This window comes from Heterocephalus glaber, unplaced genomic scaffold (assembly GCF_053883595.1).
Source record: "Heterocephalus glaber isolate CG9 unplaced genomic scaffold, H.glaber_assembly_v1.0 deba00001431, whole genome shotgun sequence".
In the NCBI taxonomy this organism is placed as follows: Eukaryota; Metazoa; Chordata; class Mammalia; order Rodentia; family Bathyergidae; genus Heterocephalus; species Heterocephalus glaber.
The window spans coordinates 2,888,153-2,908,956 of record NW_028258295.1 but is presented as its reverse complement, the minus strand read 5'-3'; the positions used below and the strand labels follow the sequence as shown (position 1 = coordinate 2,908,956).

At 44.1% G+C, this 20,804-nt stretch overlaps 1 protein-coding gene across 16 annotated transcripts in view; it reads right to left on the bottom strand.

The window, feature by feature from the left end:
• Positions 1–20,804, bottom strand: part of Gramd1b (GRAM domain containing 1B) — a 251,281-nt gene that overhangs the window by 165,761 nt on the left and 64,716 nt on the right. For 2 of the 16 annotated variants that reach the window (XM_087212608.1, XM_087212609.1), the window contains exon 1: positions 13,632–13,954. The exons of 1 other annotated variant lie outside the window; for it this stretch is intronic. Coding sequence is in view for 11 of the 15 variants with exons in the window: in XM_087212590.1 (XP_087068716.1) it covers positions 964–1,337 (374 nt within the window). In the remaining 4 variants the exon portion in view is untranslated. Of the gene's footprint in view, positions 1–963; positions 1,832–13,631; positions 13,973–20,804 lie in introns of those variants that run through there. 13 more of the 16 variants (XM_087212589.1, XM_087212599.1, XM_087212594.1 and 10 more) reach the window with 10 other exon arrangements.

Genomic DNA, 20,804 nt, shown 5'->3' with positions numbered 1-20,804 from the left:
CACTACCATTAGCTGGTACCAGACCAAGTCTACATGAACACTCAATAAATTCTTGTTGAACTGAAATGAATGAAACTGAACAGACAGGGTGAAGGATTCCCTGGGAAAGTGGTCCGTAGCTCGGTTACCAGACACAAGACCACAAATCTCCGTTAAGAGTCACAGCCCTGGTCTAAAGGTGAACGGATGAATGGGAAGGGTATGTGGTATCAATGAGCCAGTGAACACCCTACCGCCACACACACTGGCACTCACTCCCAACTCCGGGGGGCAGCACCCCCACGAAGCTACTGGACTGCTCTGTGGGCTTTTACAGCAATGCTCCACTATAGCAAGTGCTCCCACCGCCACCCAGAAGGCACATTTACCTAGCAAAACAGTAGCTGGCACAATCCACAGTGGTATGGAAATGTGTTTCTGATGTGGTAGGAAATGAGACTCTCTCAATGTGAACACTCCATTTCTATGCTGGGGGCCAGGTGAAGGCAACTTGGTGGAGCCAAACAATAAAAACTGAAATGGAATTCAGAAACCCAAGTGGAGGACCGGCTTCTCTATCTCCATCTGCACAAGAATCAGGAGTTCCTACCTCGGAGTTTGTGAGGGGATGAAATCTGGAGCTACATGGTAATGTGCTTAGCGCAGTGGCCCACACATAGTAAGGGCTCAGTAAACACTAGCTGCTGTTGTTTTTATTATTCCTTTTGCTGTGAGAATTAAAGGAGAGAGAATGTATCGTGAAGCCCCAGGCCAGCGTCACACAGAATACGAAGCCCTTAGCCCTGGGCTGGGGTAGTGAGTGACGAGGTGGAAGCTAACATCCACTAGCCCTGGCGGCGGGCACTGAGGCAGGCACCTGCTTACGTCCAGAAGTTTCCACCACCAGGAGGCCTCGGGGGCCTTGGAAGGCTCTGGGGAGGGGCGAGAGGCCCGGGGAAGAAGGCAGGACTGGCCCGGACGTACCTGCTTTCACTGCACTCCTTCCGCTCCCTCACCCTCAGCCACTTGCGGAGGAGGAAGCGCTTGCGGCGCGGGGAAGCGCTGGGCGTGGAGCAGTTGGACCACGGGGTGTCCTCGTCGCTGGAGGGCGTAATCTCGATGGACGGCAGCTGCAGGAACTCTTTGCTAGGGGCCAGGACGCCGGGCAAGTCCTGGGGCAGGCCGGCCTCCAGGCTCTGCTCTTGCACGTTCTTCATCCGGCGCATCTTGAGGCGCCGGCGGCGGAGCGTGGGGGTGGACGAACTGGACCACACCGGGCTGCCCTCGGGCGCGCCCCGCGGCTCGGGAACCTGCAGAGCGGGCAGCTGCAAGTTCTCCATCATGTTGGCCGCCGGCATCGGGCTCAGAGCCGCCGTGCTCGCTCCGCCAGCGGCGTCGTTCGCGCGTCACGCTCGCTGCTCCCGCCCCGGCCCCGCGGCACACCTCCGTCCCCTCTCACGTTAGGAAGCTCGAGGCCAGAAGAGCGAGGTCTTTCCCGGGCGCCTCCGGGAGGGCACGCGAGGGCACGCGGCGCGCCGCCGCCCGGAGTCTAACTTTTCGGAGCGCGCGTCCTCCGGCCGATCGCCGCCCGCCAGCCCCGCCGCCTCCTGGGGCTCCCCGCGCGCCTTGTTTGTCTTCCGCCGCGCTCTCTGCCGCGCTCTCTCGCTCGCTGGAGTCTCTGCCTTAGCGGGACTCGGCAGCCCGGGGCCCCAGGGGGCGGCTCGGCAAACTCTCAGCGGTTTGCGTTCGGCAGACCAGGTTGGGGAGCTGGCTTGGCGCTGCAGGGAAGTAAGAGAGCAAGAGGAGGAAGCGGTGGTAGGAGGGAGAAAGAAAGAGAGAGACGAAGCGCGACGCTGGATAAAAACAAAAAAGGGGGAGGGGAGGAGGGGGCTGGGGAAGGGGCGGTTTGCTGTGCTGGAAGGGCTTGCACGGGCAGCGACAGCCCTGTAACTGTACACGGAATGCCTTGGGGAGGAACTCTGCCTCCGAGTTAGGGCTGCGCCAATCAGCCTAATGAAACAGGAGCACAAGCTAAACTTTCTCAGAGCAGCGATTGGCCAGGCAGCTCTCTTTAGCGAGCTGCCTGCTTTTTTCCGGGAGGAGGAGAATCAATGAATTCAGTTCTCATTCTCTTGGGCCACCCAAGATACCAAGTCTAGAAAAAACGAGAGGGCTTTTCAGCGCAATCTCTTCTCCTAAGAAAGGTGATTTCTTTGTGTTATTTGGGATGCAGATGCAGGCACCCGAAGTCTGGACACAGTCTGTAGGAGAAAGCAAGGTTTCCAAAGGCTGCTTCCAAAATGACAAGCTGAGAAGAGAGCACAGTTCAGTGACATGAGCAGAAGACACTAGACATGACATACCAAGGAAAGACAAACGACAGCATCAAGAGACACAGGACACACAGCGCTAGGAACAGAGATGGAACCCTGTGCATTGTGAGCAACCCTGCCAATACCACAGCCTCAGCCAAGTAAAGACTGAAATGAAAGGAAAGTGAACACACCAAAGCCATGCATCAAGGACAGCCCCAAGAAGGCAAATGCAACCCCTTTACATTCTTGGGGCCACTTCAATTCTCCCTCAGCCTGACAGAGGTATGGACGAGGTCGCAAAGTCTAGTGAACCCAAGTCACAGAACCTGGGAAGTGTTGGTCAGTCCGGGAAGTGTCTCAAGACGTGCTGAATCACTTCTTCCTAGACCTAGCTATCACCCTAAAGGATGGGTCCCCACAAGGAAGTGCCCACTGTTGAGCTGTGTCCAAGCCACCCAGCTGCAAGAGCAGAGGCTGCAACACCCTTTCCCTTGCTCCCAGCAGGGCATTTGCCTCTTCTGTACAAACAGACCGTGAGGCACACCAAAGACCACACCACAGCGTCCACCATCTGACCCACCCTCTTCTGCCCTTTCCCTGAGTCCAGTTTCTTCCACTTGGAAAGCTGACACCCAGCTTCTGTGCCAGGAGAAGGGTCATATTTCACAAATGTACTAAAGCTGAGGAAGAAAAGCACTAAAGTCCACAAGAATTCATTGCAAAAAATATATCCCTGCAGGTAGCACAACATCATGAGTAACAGCTGACCACAGGTCCATCATCCCCTGCAATGACACATGCAGAGAACTCCAGACATCTTGGTATTATATGACCTCTGAGAGGCTGTGAACTAAGGAAGTATGTCTTGCTCAAGGAGAGAAACTGTGGCTGAAAAGCCAAGGCCAAGTCCACCCTTACATGACCCCTTGGAATACTGGTCCCTAATTCCTACTCTTCACATCCGGCACTGACTCCAGGATGATCTGGTATCACTCTATTTTAACTCCCGGATGTGGCACAGAAAGGAGAAACTCCTTTCTATCAGGTGTCAGGCCTGGCAGGGAGCAGAACTCTTCTGGCTCCTAAGATGCCAAGGAGCCTGACTGGAACTCCAAACTTTAGGATCCGGAGCTGAGTCAATGCTCTACACAGTTTGTTCACAGACTTGCAGTTTTCCAAGGAGGTGCATGTTACGTGTGCTCTGACAACATCTTAGTTCAAGGAAGCTGCCTGTCAGAGAGGCTATTGAAGTAGGAGGCCAGAGTCTTCAATGTGTAAGAGAAAAAAGGAGGGGGTCACACAAGAGCAGATAGAGAACTCTATGGATTTTTTGAAAAAGGGAAGGTGAACCAAGGATGCATACCTCTTTACCTTTGTTGCGGACATTCTAAAGTTAAGCATACACTTCTCCAGAGGAAAAGAGCCCCTCTCCCCACGTCAGCCAGTTGTCCCACCCCCAATAGATTCTAGACCTAAAATCCTATGAGATTTAATTTAAGCCTTGGACACAGCAGTGGTAGCGGATGACATTTCACCTGACCAAATATGAAATGGTCTCACTCAGTCTAGAAGCAGATCCCCAGAACACTGCTCCTCCCTAACGCTGTCCAGTCCTTGTTTCACTTCCACCTGCAGCCCCTTCTTACCTTCAGCCCAAACCCTTCTGTTCATTAACACCCTAATCAAAACAGGTCCCCAGCCCCTGCAGCCATTTCTGTTTATTGTGGCGCTGTCATAATGATGAGGTGCCACTTTGGAATATAGGGCATCCTGCAACTGTGAGTCATCATTTTATTAGCTCCTTGAGGGAATGCCCAGTATCTCCAGCATCCTGTGCTTTTTACTGTTATGTGAACTTTATCCCTCTTCACAGGGCTTTCATGCATCATTCTGTGTCTTTCTAGCAACCCCAGGAATGAGTTAGGTCAGACGTTATTGCTCTCATTTTACAGTGATGAAAGTAAGACAGAGAAATGCAGTCATTTATCCAAGGTCACCAAGAAATGACAATGACTCGTCAATGACAAGGCCAGAATTGAACTGAGGCCTTCAGAAACCAGTGGCAAGGCCACCAAAGTCACATTAAATGCATCAGCTCAAGAGAACAGGTCCTGCCTAGTGCTAGAATTTTATTAGCCTTGGCTTCAGTAGGGTAGATCATGAAATCACATATAGCTGTTCAATTCCAACATGTTTTATAGGCAGGGAAATGGAAGCATCAAGTTTGGAAAAACCACTTCCTAAAGCACCTAGTGACAAGATGTCAGGACAAAGCATTTCCTTGATCCTCTTCCAGACCTTCAGTCCACACATTCACTCCCCAAGTCTCCCCCATCCCCATCCTTGGCTCTCCAGGACTCCACAGTTCCCTGTGAAACTGAGACCTCACCTTGGGGGTCCTCTCCCAACAGGTGGTAGCCTCAGCCCAGCCCCCACCCCATCCCATTGCCAGGCCTCTGACTTTAAATGAAAGGAGCTCACATTACCAAGCAACTGTTGTTTATTCTTGGCTGCACAGGCTCCCTTTTCCTACCGACACAAGACACCCAACATCTGTTTTTTACTTCTGGAGACCCAAAAATGACCTCGTTGTTATTATTCATTTGAAACTTCCAGCAGAAAATGTACATGAAAAATAGCAGCTTTAAGGTTAGATTTCTCCTGGGTGGACATGCAAGTGAGTGTAAGGTGTGAAGGGCAGCACCCACTGGCCCCCACTCCACCTGCCCCAGGAGGCCTTGGAAGGCACCTGGTGAGAACACAGGCGGGTGCCCTTCACCACTAGGGCTGCAAGACAGTCTCTCTCCCACCCAGCATTCAGAACTGCCAAGCTCAGTGATGAGCCCAGATTCGAAGGAGAGAAGTAGGCACTGGGTACTGGTGAAATGGACCCTGTGGCTCAGCGGGAAGTTGGAAATTAGACAGAAATGGGATGATGCTGTGAGAGCAAAGCCAGATGTTTCTCACTAGCTGTCTTTCTGTTGTCCAACACAGGGAAATGAGTGTGTGTAGAGCGCAGTGTGGGGAGTTCAGGTTCAGTGGTAAACATTTACAGTGAAGCCCGTTAAGGACAGGAATGCTGGCCAAGCTTGGCTAGAGAATGCCTTTCTCTGTGGACCTCTAGAGGTGACAAGAGCCTGCTTAGAGGCAGAAGAAGGAAAGATTATCTCTTAAAGGCCAGATCTCATCTGCATCTCTAAGGTCCAGATTCTTTCTTTACAACAAAAGCAACTCACTTGTGCCTAAAACAGAGTCAGTCTGAAGTGCTCATCACCAGCCTCAGGCATTCGATCACTGGGTGCTAAACACCTCCCTGAGACCTACCAATGGCTTTTGTGTTGTGTACCATAAACTGGAAATATAAGGATCAATTAATCACTAAGATAGTGATGAGGCTGGGAAACAGGGATGGAGGGTAGGAGGACATGAGAAGGGATTGGAGAAAATGACTTAAACGCACCCCTAGGGTTATCTCCTATTTCTTTCCTAATACTCCCCTCATTTCCCCAGAAAGGAGCTATATACTCAAGAAGCACTGCTGGGTGTGGTAGTACATGCCTGTAATCCCAGCTACTCTGGAGGCTGAGGCAGGAGAATCAAAAGTTTTTAGGCCAATCTGGGCAACTTAATGAGACTCTGTCTCAAAATAAAATAAAATAAAATGGGGCCCAGGATTTAGCTCAGTGGTTCCACTGCCTGCCTTGCAAACACAAGGTCCCAAGTTCAATCCCCAATACAAAAAAACCCCAAAACAAACAAACAAAAATAAAATGGCCTAGGAGGTAGCTCAGTGGAATACCACCCTTGGGTTTAATCCCCAGTAGTATAAGGAAAAGAAAAAAAAAGATAAGAAGAATCAGGAAAAGGAAATTGCACTGAATTCGTGTGGTTAGGGGTTGGGGTAGGAGGCCAACACTGCCTTGAAAAAATCCAAATAAAGCCACAGTTGACCAGCTACCACATCCAGTTTCTCCTTTTTGAAGAAAAAGAAGAAAATACTTTGAGACCTTGATGGAAACTCAGTTCCTAAGAACAGAGTCTGGGGAGTGCTCTCACCTTTAGGGAATGCACAGAGCTAGCAGAGGCTTGCTTCCACCTGCCTTCCCAGGGGCCAGGGTGAACAATGACGCCACCTCCTCGGCTCACCTTGGGAGAGGGACATCACCAGATAAACTCTCCTGGTTTCTTAGCTCTTTAAAAGGCTTAAGAGTCAGAGAATGTTTTGCACAACATTTGGCTGCCCTTGTTCCTGACACCAGAATACTAAAACACAGATATATATCAGTTCTTGTCCTCTAGGCCTTCCTTGCAAGGTTAACCTTGTGCAAACCAGGGGTTGAAAAGACTTCCTGAGGTCACCCCCATCCACCCTTGGCTGCTCATCCCATTCTCTAGCTGTTCAGCCTTATTCCTTAGAAGCATCACAGAATATAGAGGCCTATGGACCAGTGATTAAGTGCATAGGCCAAAGTCACATTAGCGGAGCTTCAGATCTCTTGCCACTACTTCCTATTACATTGCATGTCTCCATTTCCTCATCTGTAAAATCCAGATCTTGAATAGTTTCCCTCCTGGAGTGGTTGTGAACGTTAAAATCATGCATGTCACTTAGAACAAGGTAAGTGCTCCAGAAATATTAGCTTTTGTTACATTGAAATACATCTTCATTATTGTACCCTTGTTAGGAAACAAGACTATTCATGTTAATGTTTTTAAATTTAATTTTACCAGTAGCTGTTAAACTGTATAAGGCTCCTAACTCAGTGAGCACCAAAGACATAGCAAGATAAAAAGACTTTGCCAGGGATTTAGCTCAGTGGTTCAGCCGCCTGCCTCTCAAGTGCAAGGTCCCAAGTTCGATCCTGGGTACCTAAATAAATAAAATAAATTTAAAAAAAAATTTTAAAAAAGACTTCGTTTGTGCCTCTGAGCATACAGTCTAGCAAGGCAGGGTTAATTAAGTGTGAAATATAAGTGCAAGTGAGATGTAAGTGGAAAGATTGATAAATTTTAACCAGAGGGAAAGAAGTTGTCTATGCAGGAGCCCTCGAGGAACTAGCACTGAAGTTATGACTTAACCTGTCAATTTTAATAGAAGAGAACAGGGCTGTAATAGTTGTAGTTAAGGCACGAAGGAGTGAAAACTCAGAGTTTCTGAAAATAAGGTAACATAAGTCTGAGCATATGAAAGGACATAATAGGAGACGAAGAGGGGAGATATAAGGGATAGACTGTGATGAATGTTGAAGTTAATCCTTTAGATAAAGGAATGCTACTTGAGTTGGTTTCTGTTTTCTTGGGGGGAGGGTGAGGGAGTAGGTGATATTATGGACCTGTATTTGAGGAACATCAATTCTGGTGACAGAGTGAAAAACGTACTGGAAAAGCAAAGGTGAGAAGCACATAAATTGACTAGGAGACTGTCATTCAATCAGTCAATATTTTTAGAATATTGACCCTTAAGAATGCAAATACTTGCCGGGGATTTAGCTCAGTGGTTCCGCCACCTGCCTCCCAAGCAGAAGGTCCCAAGTTCAATCCCCGGTACCAAAAAAAACCACACAAAAAAACAAATACTTGAGGTAAGAGATGGGGAAAGTCTGAAATGTGGAATGAGAGGAGATGGGCAAGGAAAATGAGATTCATGAGAAGATTTGTTTAGAGAGGCAAAATGGAAGAACATCAAGAATAAAGGATGATTTGAAAGTCAGGAAGAGAAAGGAACCAACACATACTGCCTGGCTACCACATGCCAAGCACTAACCTAAATGCATCACTCCCCAAATTCTATTTGATTCTCCTAACAACCCAGAGAAATTGGTATCAAAAACCCCACTTTAGAATAATGAGAGATTTACAAGGTGACTTGCCCAAGTTCACATAGCTAGCAAGTGGAAGATGAACATAAATTTAAACTAGGCTGTCTCTACTTAAAACTCATGCTTTTTCAATCATAGTACATTTCAAAAATATTAATTATTCCAAAGGCTATAATAAAGTCAGGCAGGAGGAAGACTGAGATAATTCCATTATATTTTGTAATTAGATAATTGATAACCCCTGAGACAACAATTTCAGTTAAGTGGCAAGAAAAGATTGCTATAGGTTAAAGAATAAATAGGGACTGAATAAATGGAAGCTGTGAGATTAGACTGTTCCTTCCATAAATTAGACAGTGAAAGAGACATCTATTTGTTCTCAAGTAGTTGTGGAGGATTTACTGCATGTGAAACACTCATCTAGGGTTTGGAGTTAGATTGTGAAAGGGGGAGGTGAGGGGGAGGAGTAAAGAGGAGGAGGAGGACAGGGAAAAGGAGAGGATGGAGAGAAGAGAAGAGGAGAGAAAAGAGAAAAGGAGGAGAGGGGAAGAAAGGAAAACAGAAGAGACAGAGAAGAGAGAAGGGAAAGAGGGGAGGGGAGAGGAGAGGGGAGGAAAAGAATCCAGTCAAGGGAAAATTTGGGGGAGGAGAATTAAGAATTTGTGGGGTTTTTCCTTTTAATTTGTGTGTGTGTTGTTGTTAGTAGATGTTTGCTTCAGAGGAACAGAATGTCACTATGTGATTATGCCATTTAAAATGGATTTCTGCCTATACCTGCTAAGCAAATTAAAGCTTGGTAGTTCACCTGGTAATCTAGCAAATCAATCAAAAAGTGTTTAATGTTTCCAGGGACTAAGCACACCATAATCCTGGGTACTATAAAGAGTTTCTGGAAAGTTTATGAAAAAACTATTCATTTCTTCCTTAAAATAATTCCGAATCCCTGCCATCCATGACTCTGGCCTCAGCTGCTTTAGATCTGGGCGAGGAGAGAAAGGAGCAGAAAATCAGTCCAAGAACTATGATTTGGTAGGAAAATCTGCTTCAATGGAAAGGGGTACCAAAAGCAAAATGATTACAGGTGAGAAACATCTTGATTCTGAGAATTTCACAGGAGACAGTGCCTACTCAAGGTTAAATGGTGAACAGAGGAATTTTCCAGAGAGGCCAGGGGGTATGTTTTTAGCAGATAAGCCACATGTCCAATGGTACTGAGGCATACAAGGAACATGGTGTGTTCTTGGATTCACTAAAAGTACAGTTTGTCTGGAGCATAATGCATGCTCAGATGTGTAAAGATTGAGAGGAGACTATCTCTTCCATAAACCTTCCTTCACTCATTCATTCAACATATATTTATTGAGCACACTATCTTCTAGGTACTAAAAAACAAGGGAACACATCAGTAAATTTGGGCTTTGGAGAAGTTTATATTTTAGTGATCACAGAATCTAGGAATGGTGGAACAGAAATTCAAAAATCAAATTCAACCATCACTTTTTTTGGCTTTTGAGTCAGACTGTCCGTATGTAGCGCAGGCTAGCTTTGAACTTGTGATCTTCCTGCCTCAGCTTTCTAAGTACCGTGATTACCACTATGTGCAACCATACCCAGAGAATTTTTTTCTTTTTCTTTTTTTTCTTCTTCAGGGCTGGGCATTGAACTGAAGGCCTTGCACATATTAGGCAAATTCTCTGCCACTGAACTGAATCCCCATCACTTTCTCTCCCATATTCATTGTCTTTTGCAAAATAGAAAACTGCAGCATAGGGAAGTTGTATCATTTTACTGAAATCATTTATTGAAAAGGGTTCATGGCTGATAAAGAACTTTACATGAAAAACAAAGACTAGCAGAGCTGGAAGGCTAATTTACTTAAAGAGAAGGGCTCCCCTGCTCTAGGCAATGATTCCTTTTAAGTGTTAAACCAACCAACCTAGGTTTTTCTAACAGAAACTCAGCCCATTAAGGTAATCTCTCCTCAGAAAACAGGAACACCTCTTGCAGACAAGTGACCTGTGATCCAGAGAATGGGTGGTGTTCAGCAGTATGCTCCAGCAGCTTCTAAGATTGAGCAGGACTGTGATAACTTGTTATCCTGAAATAAAATGCTGAAATCATAAAAGTAAAACGAGAAACAGGCACTTGGCTTGCTCTGATGGGATTTAACAGTACATTGGCCATGCACCAGGGATTTTTGCCTTTATGTAATATGTTAAGCAAAAGAATTGAATTGCTCTGCTATGACAATGGAAAGAGCGAAAGAAGTCTGGTCTCGACAGAGGATTTTCATTGGTAGTCCCCGTAATCCAGCTCTGGACAACCATTCCCACTGCACCCTGGGTCATTTATCTTTCTGCAGGCAGTGTATCTGGAGGGAGTAATTGTAAGTAACTCATTCCTATGCAATTCTGCATTTGGCATTAACTCTTGCCTCTCAGATGGTCCTATTTTTCAGGAATCTCCTTTTGCATCATCTCTGGTTGCACCCTGCCCCAGAGCTGTCCCATGCTTGTACCTGCCACCCCTCTCCTTGGAGCTAAAACCAATGAGCTCACACTTCATCTCAAGTCAGTGACTGTATGGTATTTTGCATACTCTGAAATTGAGATTGGGGAATTGGTTATGGTAGGTGATTTATAAAGTCTCTGTTGTAGCTCTCAGAATCTGTGAACTGGAAAGGATTGCTTTCAGCATTCCTGGTGTGTAAAAATACAAATTTAAACCAGATGTCATAGTGCACATCTATAGCTACCATCTATTTTGATGGCTGAGGCAGGAGGATCACTTGAGCCCAGCAGTTTCAGACCAGCCTGGGCAACATAGCAGGAGACCCTGTCTCTAAAAATGAAGGAAAAGAAGGAAAGTATTATAGTTTGGGTCTATATGTCCCCTCCATACCTCATGTAGTCACAGTGGGGCTTTTCAGAGGTGGCTGGATCTAGAGTGTGTGATGCTGGGATTAAGTGTGTGATACTGAGATCAAGGGTGTGTGATTACTAAATTAGTCCACTGATGGGTTTGGCATAGTTCTGCAAGAGGATAATGGGAAGGCCCTACCTGGGTGTGAGTGCTGCCCACCCTAAGGGCAGGTAGGCTGGATGGACTACAAGGGCAGAAAGAGGGCTGCAGTGGTCTCTTGTCACTCTGCCTTGGAGCAAGCCAATTATGAACTGAAACCTCTACAAACTGTGAGCTACAATAAACCTTTCCTCCTTTAACTTTGGATATTGGGTATTTTGTCTCAGCAACAAGAAAAGTGAGACAGGAAGGAAAGAAGGAAGGGAGGGAGGGAGGGAGGGAGGGAGGGAGGAAGGGAAGGAGGGAGGAACAGAGGACTAGTGGTACAGGACTTATAGTCCCAGCAGTTGGAAGGCTGAAGCTTGAAGATCGCAAACTCAAGTCCGACCTGGACTACATAAACACCAACAAAAACCTCAAACAAAGAATAAAAATACACATTTTAAAAAGACCAAACCAAACCACCCCCCCCAAAAAAAAGAAAATACAGATTTTATAAAGATTTTGAAAGATCTTAAAAGGGAATAATCTTTATATAAAACAAATGATTCATTTTACAAAAAGGACTTATTAAAGTTTGCTTCTTTGTATGTATGACATTTTTATTGAATTAATAAGCTTGAATAAGGCACATTTGATGAGGAAGCCATTTGCTGAATAGCTTCGAGTGTCCAGATATACACGAATCGCTAGATTCAGTGATCTGTGTCTCTGTGTTTCCAGGAAAAGGAAGAGTTCTACTTCCTGTACTCTCCCCCACACCTCGTATGTAAACAGGTACCTTCTGAAGACATTCATTTGGCCTGACTGTTAGACACTTTTATGAACAACAAACTTCCCCTGGGTGATAGAATTAGAGCCTGGAAGGAACATGTAGGCATTTAGTCTGATGCTCATCCTTCCTGCCCTATCTCACCCATATTCATAATGGGAAACTGAGGCACTAGCAAGATAAACCTTAGAGCAAGGTCACAAAAATGGAGCCAAAAATGGTTTATGTCACTCAAACATCTTTCAGTCATATTCTACCTTGCTGACTTCTGGAATTATTTTGGAGGTAGTGTTTTGACCTCAAGGAATAATTTGAAACAAACTGTATTGAGGAGCCCTAGCACTCACCCTGCTTTTGTACACACACACACTCTGTGATTCTGACTCCCCCACAAGCCCCAGAGCAAGAAGTTAATCACACGCAGATACCTTGCTATAACTAATCCCAGCATGTGAACATGTAGATTTGCACAAAAAGTAGAATAGTTATTTGCTTTGGGAAAGGCCTTTTGTGTTTTAGATAAATAAAGTTTCTTAGTGTAGAAGATACCCTCATGGGTTTTAAATATTATTTGATTTATACACAACCTTTGTCAGAATGCCACTACTTAATAAAAGTCTGTCTAGAGAAGTGTGGTTGTGCCTATTAATCCCAATACTCCAGAGGCTGAGGCAAGAAAATTACAGTGAGTTGGAGGACAGACAAGGCTACATAGTGAGACCCGGTCTCAAAAAAAGTCTCTCTGTAAATAATCAACTTACATCCTTCTATCTTGTTAATTTAAAGTAAATATATAACAAGTAGGAGGACCTGAAACAAATGAAAGATCTGCTTCAATCAGGCATAGTATAGAAATGTTTCAATATCTTAAAAAATTTCAGATTCAAAGAACAAAAAAGAAATTTAAAAATATTTTCAGATTCACCTAAAATTTCTTGACCAGGTACTATATATACCCTTATAATAAGTCTTTGAGTTAAATGTCATTTTTTAATTATAATAGAAAAAACTGACTCTCAGAGAAGAAATTTAGATGTCAAGATGTGATTCAAACCCAGGTATTTTGAATCCAAAAGCTGTTTTTTCATTGTTAATCTATTTCTACTTTCTATAAAATGTATATTTTCAGTTGCTATTAGAACTGGCATTCTTCCTGGCTTTTTTTTTTTTCTTTCTGGAGATAGTCCTAGGTCCTAATTCCTGGGTACCCAGGACCTCACACTGAGCTATATTCTTAGTCCTTTTTATTTCTTATTTTGAGACTGTTGCTAAATTGCCTAGGCTAGCCTAGAACTTGGCTCAGACTCCGGAGTAGATTATGGATGTGTGCCACCACACTCAGCTTTCCCTGTCATTTTTTTTTTTGAAGATTCTTGTTTGATTTGCAATTTGACAAATAATTAATATATGGGGTTACAATTCTACAAGCTGATATATTTTGCTTCGTGTTTAATTCAATTAATTTCTTTTAGTTCCCTAACTTAACGTAACACAAAAAGAAAAAGTTAATGCCAATTCTTTGGAAGTTCATACTGAATTCTAAATATTTTTAAAAGAAACACTACTGTGTTCCAAACATTTAGCAGAACTCCCTTACCAGAAGAACTAGCAAGAAATGCTGTTTAAGGCACTTTCAGATCACACCGGCAGCTTCCCATTTGTCATTAATGATAGAGATGTAGCCCAATTCCTAATTTTTATCCAAGGGTCTCTAATACATCTTACCTGTTAAGAAGTCTACCTGTGGACCAGATTCGAGTCAGCAGCACTCTGGTGCTTCAAGGCTCCTGCTCTTGAGCTTGTAACCCAGGCTCCAAGCAGGGACCCCAAATACACCACAGGGAAGTCTGCTGACCTCCCACAAGTGGTTCAGTCCATGCCTCCACTACATTAGTCTGCTGCAAACAAGGCTTGCAGTCCTCTCCTGAACTGCTGAACTAGTCGCTGAGGAAATGCTAAAAGACCTTTGAAAGTAGATTCTCTGTGGTCTTAAGGTTCTAACTTGGCTTCTACAGAAAGCTCATTTCTTTCTGGAATGTAGTCAGGCAATGGTTTAAATCTTGCTACTCAGACCAAAGTCTCCTTCTTGGAGGCTCGTGCACATGATCACTGTGTGCAAGTGCACCGTCTGTGCAGAACCTTGAACTCTGGACCTTGGAACCAGGACATTGGTTTCATCCTTACCATAACAAGATCCCCCAGCTTGACTCAGGCACCAGGCAGTATTCACTGGTCCTGTGTCCTTCAAGCAGAGGTACCCTAAGATGCTCAAAATCAAGACTCTGGCTCCTTCTGTCTGTCTGTCTGTCTGTCTCTGTCTCTCTCTCCCTCTCTCTCTCATTGTAAGTGCCTCAGCTTGCCACCTCTACCAGATGGGGTTTCACCACACTCTCTTTCAAAGGTATCCAGAGAGGCCTGCATTCTGGTGTTAACCAGCCCCCAGACAGTACCCACTGGCTTCTATAGTTCCCTGCCAAGGGGATGTTTGTCAGTGCTGACCATAAGGGCAGATTGTTAAGCCGTTATTTAACTCACCCAAGTGTCTGTTCATTTCATTTGCACTTCTCAGTAGAAAAATGCCTTTGAGGAAACCACCTTCCACTCCCTTCAGGGACCAGATAGTCTTAATCTAAAAATGAACAATGAGTTCCCATCCACAGAGGTGATGACATGCACAGTGACCCTCCTGGGGACATTCTCACTATCAGGTAGAGACCAGATGACCTCTGGTCACTTCCAGGTTCCAAGGTTGCAGAGCAAGTCGACTCTTGCTCTTTCTCTCCCAGGTGTCTTTTGTGATGTCTTCTATTTCTTGTCTCCTTTGAGAATGTCCTTAATATCTATTTACATCAATCCTTACAGTGCAAAATAAACAAAGTCAGTTTACCTATATCTCTTTTCAACACACCATTCCCACCTTGTATCTTTTCTTTTTTTGACAGAACATAGGATGGGACCCAGGTCCTCACATATTCTAAGGGGTGCTCTACCACTCAGCTACACTCCCAGCCTTGTTTCATAATTACTGATGTGCATTTTCCACCTCCCTTCAGATTGTACCTTTCAAAGGAATTCAGAGAGGCCTGCATTCTGCTGTTAATCAGCCCCCCAGACAGTAGCCATTGGCTTCTATAGGTCCCTGCCAAGGGGACGTTCATCAGAGCTGACCATAAGGTCAGATTGTTAAGCCATTATTTAACTCCCCTACATGTCTGAGGCAGGATAGCAAGTTCGAGGCCAGCCTGTGGTATACAGTAAGACTCTATTTTATTTATATATTTATTTGTTTGTTTGTTTATTTGGTACCAGGGATCAAACTCAGGACCTTGTGTTTGCAAGGCAGGCGGCAGAACCATTGAGCTAAATCCCCAGCCCCAAAGACTAGTTTAAAATTTAAAAATAAATAAAATAAAAAGGGCTGAGGATGTAACTCAGTGATAGAGCTCCTCTGGGTCCAATCCCCAGCACCATAGGAAAAAAATTAACTTTATGTCTAGAATAACTTTAGATTCACAGAAATTATCGTGAACTTTTTTTCTTCATTTTATCATGTACTTTAAAAAGCCAAACTATCTCCCCCCTTCTCACAGGCCCCTCTCACATCCTGCCTGGGGACCACAGCACACTGTAAAAATAACTGGTTTTCCATTTCATTGGCTCTAAGTACTGTAAATGAGTAAAGGTTTGGCCCAGATTTCAGGAACTATCTGCTCATTTCTGGAAGAAAATGTCACAAAGAACACAAGTAAACAGGTTCTACACTGAGGGTGGGAAGATAATTTTATTTAAATGATACTAATACCCAAATACAATCATAGTAATGAGTTAACATTTGCTGCACATCTGCTGTGAACCAGGAGTCATTTCAAACCATCTCATGTGTGTATGTTTTTGTTTTGTTTTGAGTTTGTGGTGCAGGGGATCAAGCCCAGAACCTCATGTGAATTTTGTTTTTTATTTTGAGACAGGCTGTCACTAAGTTGTTCAAGCTGGCTTTGAACTTGTGATCCTCCTGCCTCAATCTCCCTATAGCTGCAATTGCAGTTGTGCTACACTGCTCCTGGTTTCCAAATCATCCTCAGCAGCCCAGCTGAAGTGAGACTGGCTGGGGCTTGGGAGAGTCAGCTAAAGACTCACAACGAAGCAGCAGCAGCAGGGACAGGTTTGTTCTAGACTATCTGACTCCAGAATTTAGATTTCAGTGTGATCCAGTCGGCTTCCTCCAGTGTGGAGTGATCTCAGTCTTTAATGTCAACATCTCGGTCCTAGGTTGTTGCCTAGCTTGATAACTTCTCTACTCCCTTACTATGGAAGTGGTTTTGCCATTCAGTTATCACCATCACACCAAATAGAAGTTAAAAGATGACATTTTGGTTTTGTATTCAAGCTGGTGATCTTTCTATGCACCTATACTGCACAGTTATCACATTGTTTGTACAAAATACCATGTGGATTATTTTTTTCAACCCTGTGAAATCTTAATATCCATCACATGAGCTATTTGAGGTGTGTGTGAATATAGCATAGATATATATCCCAGACATCTGAACTCCCAAGGCTAGCTGACATAATTGTATATTCTGGACATTTACAGGGTGCTTTCCAATTATAATAAGCTTATAATATTCATTTATTTCCTCACTTACAGGGGGCTGTGTGACTAGTAATCAAAAGTCTCTAGAATTAGAATGTCTAGGTTCAAATCCTTTATTCACTACTCATTAGCAAGTTAATTGATCTCTCAGTGCCTCTGTGAAAACATGTGAGAAATCACATTGATAATAAAAGTGCCAGTCTCAAAGGTTTGTTGTGAGAGGTGAACAAGATAACACACAAGAAAACACTGAGCCCAGTCCTTACATTGAGTAAATGCTAAGAAAAGTCCATGGTTGCATCATTTTTATGTGTGTATGAGTAATGCGCACTTATTACTAGGGCAACAAGATATGCCTACTTACAAGGACATGTCATACAAGCACCACAGGGCACTATAGAAATCCACAGTAGCCTCACAATGCCGCACAAGCTACACACATGAAATTTAATTATCATTTCAGTAGCTCCTCACTCAGAAAAAAAAGATGGATAAAAACTGAGGTCAAGTTAGTAGCTTAAAGTACAGATTTATTTATTTTAAGGCTCATGGAGGAGGGAGGAGGTGGCAAATGATAACAACCGGTACAGTTATGATCATTAGTGTTATCTTTACTATTATTGCTAGCATGAATAGAATTCTTGGGCTTGTCAGCATCTCGGATTTCTGTACTTGGCACTTCTAAAGGAACTAGAGAATACTTCATTGCTCCCATACAATGAGGGTGATTCTGCCATTCAATTATTAGCTCTATCACACTCGATAGAAGTTAAAAGATGGCATTTTGGTCTTCTATTCAAGTGGGTGATCTTATTTTTCTATCCCTTTCATTACAGGAGAAGCAACTGGCAAAGCTAATGCAATGTACTGTAACTAATGGCTTGGAAATGCCCAAAGCACAACAAACCTAATCTACTTTGAAGCCTAACTGTATCCAGCATGCTAGGTTTTATATTAAGTTATATATTATGGTAAAATCAGCTCTAGGGGAAAATCCTCTTTGAATCAGAGATAAACCATTTTTATTTATTTCTAAGACTTACAAGACCCCAATGCAATAGAACAAACAAATAAACCTCAATATTAAGATACTATTTTAACCCTTGGCTGAGCTACAGTAATAACACACATGTGGGCTTTTGCACAAAGGGTAAGTATGTATGTATATTAGAGCTCATGGTACATATGGGCCACAGAGTAACAGGGACTATTTTAGTAGGAAACACTAAAAGCAGGTCTGAAAATGATTGTTTTGCCAATGAAACATAATGGCAAAAATTAGTCAATTAAATGGTGACTAACAGGAAAGCCACTAATCTTTTCCCCTTCCCCCCACATAGGCAATTTCACTTATTTGATCTTTTAAAACATCTAGTTCAAAAGGTTTTATATGTCCCATTTTCTTAATCTGTCTGTTGATACGTTGGAGTTTTGTGATTCAAATGGGGAATTATGCTCCTTCTCACCACCACATGTACATTAGTAAACTCTTCCTTGTAGGTAGGATTCTGCTGAGTCTTTCTCTCTCTCTCTCTCTCTCTCTCTCTCTCTCTCGCTACGTAGTTCAGGCTGGACTTGATCTCAAGAGGATCCTCCTGCCTCAACCGCCTGATGCTGGGATTATAGACATTCGCCACCATGCTGGCCTGCTGAGTATTTCTTAATCTTTCCCAGCATTTGGATCAAATCTATTCCTCTTTGTTAGCTTGCAAAGCACCGTGTGTGTGTGTGTGTGTGTGTGTGTGTGTGTGTGTGTGTGTGTGTTTGAGACAGGGTCTCACTGTGTAGTTCAAGCTGGCCTTGAACTCACTGTATGGCCCAGGCAGACCTTGAATTCATTGTGATCTTCCTGCCTCAGTCTTCCAAATGCTGGGATTATACTGCTGGTGCACCACCATGTCTGGCCAGCACCTTGTGTTTGATCTTTCACAGCCGCATTTCAGTGATGTGGGAGAGACTGCAGTAGACTGCCACCCTTCCTGCTCAGTGTGGTACATTTCTTCTGTGGCCTCACCAACCTCCTTCACTTTCAGCCTGTAAATCATAGGAATGCTCTCATGTGTGCCAAACTTTGACTTTCTCTTCTTACCGGCATGCCTGATGGTGAGCTGGAATAGGAGAGAGCTCTCAACATTCTTATTTTACAGTTTTAGGGATTGAACCCAGAGCCTTCCACACGTGGGGTAAGCAACCTACCACTGAGCTATAACCCAGCCCATCAAAATATACTTAACATCAAAAAATCGTGGAAAGAAGAAATCAGTGGTTTAAGAAAAGAGTGTCTAAAAACCTGATGGCATTTATTTAGTCAAAAAGAATGCTGGTGGAAGACCAGCCATCTAAATACTAGGTCCCACCTGGATCAAAGAACTTCACTTGACCAGGACTAACTTGGCCCTGTAGACATTGTTAATACACAGCTTCCTCTCAAGACCAAGCCAGCCCTGACTGAGGAGAAGCAAAGACTTACATGAGACCAGAACAAGCCTTGGGAACTTCCAATAAGCGGAACCCTAAGGATGGGCCTCCTTTGAATTACAGCCAAATCTGTTCACTAAAACCAGAGCAGACTGTTCTGAATGAGTTCTGAATGAACTACCTTTGGAAAGGTGTGCATGTCTGGGTGAGGGAATCTTTTGAAAGAGTCTCCATTTTGCAGAGTGCACAAATGCTAGGGTTCTGGGGTGAGGCAGTTTTAGCCTTGTTCTCTTACTCGCTGAGTGACTCAAAGGGATTTATTCATCATCTCAACTTTTACTTGCTCATTAATTACCCTTACAAGTTTACTGAGTGGTAAACGCACATACAGAGTAATAATGATAATACGATCATGTTGTATTTCGAAAAGCACTGGCATTTTCTCCTAAGCCTTCCTAAGGTCATCACTGTATAGATACTAGCTCCTTGCTTTTGCTAGACAACCTTGGATTTGAGCAATGCTGATTTGAGCAGTATCTTCTCAGAGCAATTGCTGTTGCCTGGACTTAGCTCTATCCGAACACTAGTTACCCACGTTGCTGTGCACAAAAGCTACAGAAGATACAAATGAAAAGTGTGAGTCAGAGGTCAGATGATTGCTCCATGTGGCTCTTCTTCTTGGAAGTGGGGTGAGGCTGAGCCCGAGGCCACTGGCTGGCCCCTGAAGATTTATTCCCATAGGACCCAGCCATTCTTCAGGTGAAGACCCTTGGATTGAACAATTCAAAGGACCTTCACTCCTGCTGGGTGCTCTGCAGCTCTCCAGAGGGGAAATGAACAGAGGGGGACCCCCTTTGCCATTCTCATCCCAATGCAGGTGCTTAATAGGACTTTAAATCCATGCCTTGATTTCAAAAGGAAAACCAGGATAGGCTAATGGTCCCCAATTCCTCCCTCTCCTCCGTGATTCCATTTCCCCATGGCTGTTGATTAGTTCTCAGAGACACATTACCCCTTCGCTACTGTTCATCACTGAGGAGATGCAGGAAGATCAAAAAAAGCAGGCCTTTCTCTCATTTGCACAGACTCATTTGCAATGTTTTGCTGCATTTCTCAGACAGAAGAAGTGGTGGAAGGGGAGCAGCAGGGAGAGAAAGTTTTCCTGTCGCTGTTTGGAGAAGGAGAAACTATTTTCCGACATGGTGGGAGCCCAGGACAAGGAGCACTTAGGTCAGCCGGCGACACTGTGGAGGCTCCATGACACAGAGGTAATGCTGAAGCAAGGCATGGCTTCAGTTCTATAATAGCAGTTCAGCTGTGATAAAGAGGCTGCATGCTGGTCCTTAGGGCTTCTTAGCTTAAAAAATGAAGTTAGACAAGGTTATGGGGGTAATAAGTACATTCGAGGAGTTAGACATTATATAATAGCACAAATGCAGTTGGAGCTATAAAGCTAGCAGTACCTTTTGACCTTGCAATCCTGCTTGTAAGAGTTTTGTGGTTTGGAGGAACAGGGGCTTTGGAGTCAGAACACAAATCCTGACTCTACATTCATGGCTATGACTTAGTGGAATGCTTACTCTTCTAGGCTCAGTTTCTCTCTGTACAAAAATAATATGCATTTTATGGAATGAGAAAACTAGCTGATGAATTACAGGTACATGCCAAGAACAAAGCCTTGCACATAACGGACACTCAATAAATTGTCTTTATTTTACTTTGTTTTGCAGTACTAGGTATTTAACCCAGGGGCTTCGCACTGAGCTACACTTCTAGTGCTATTTATTTATTTAGATTTTGTTTTGGTTTGTTTTGGTACCTGGGATGGAAGTCGGGACTTTGCTTTTGCCAGGCAGGTGGCAGAACCAATGAGCTAAATCCCCAAC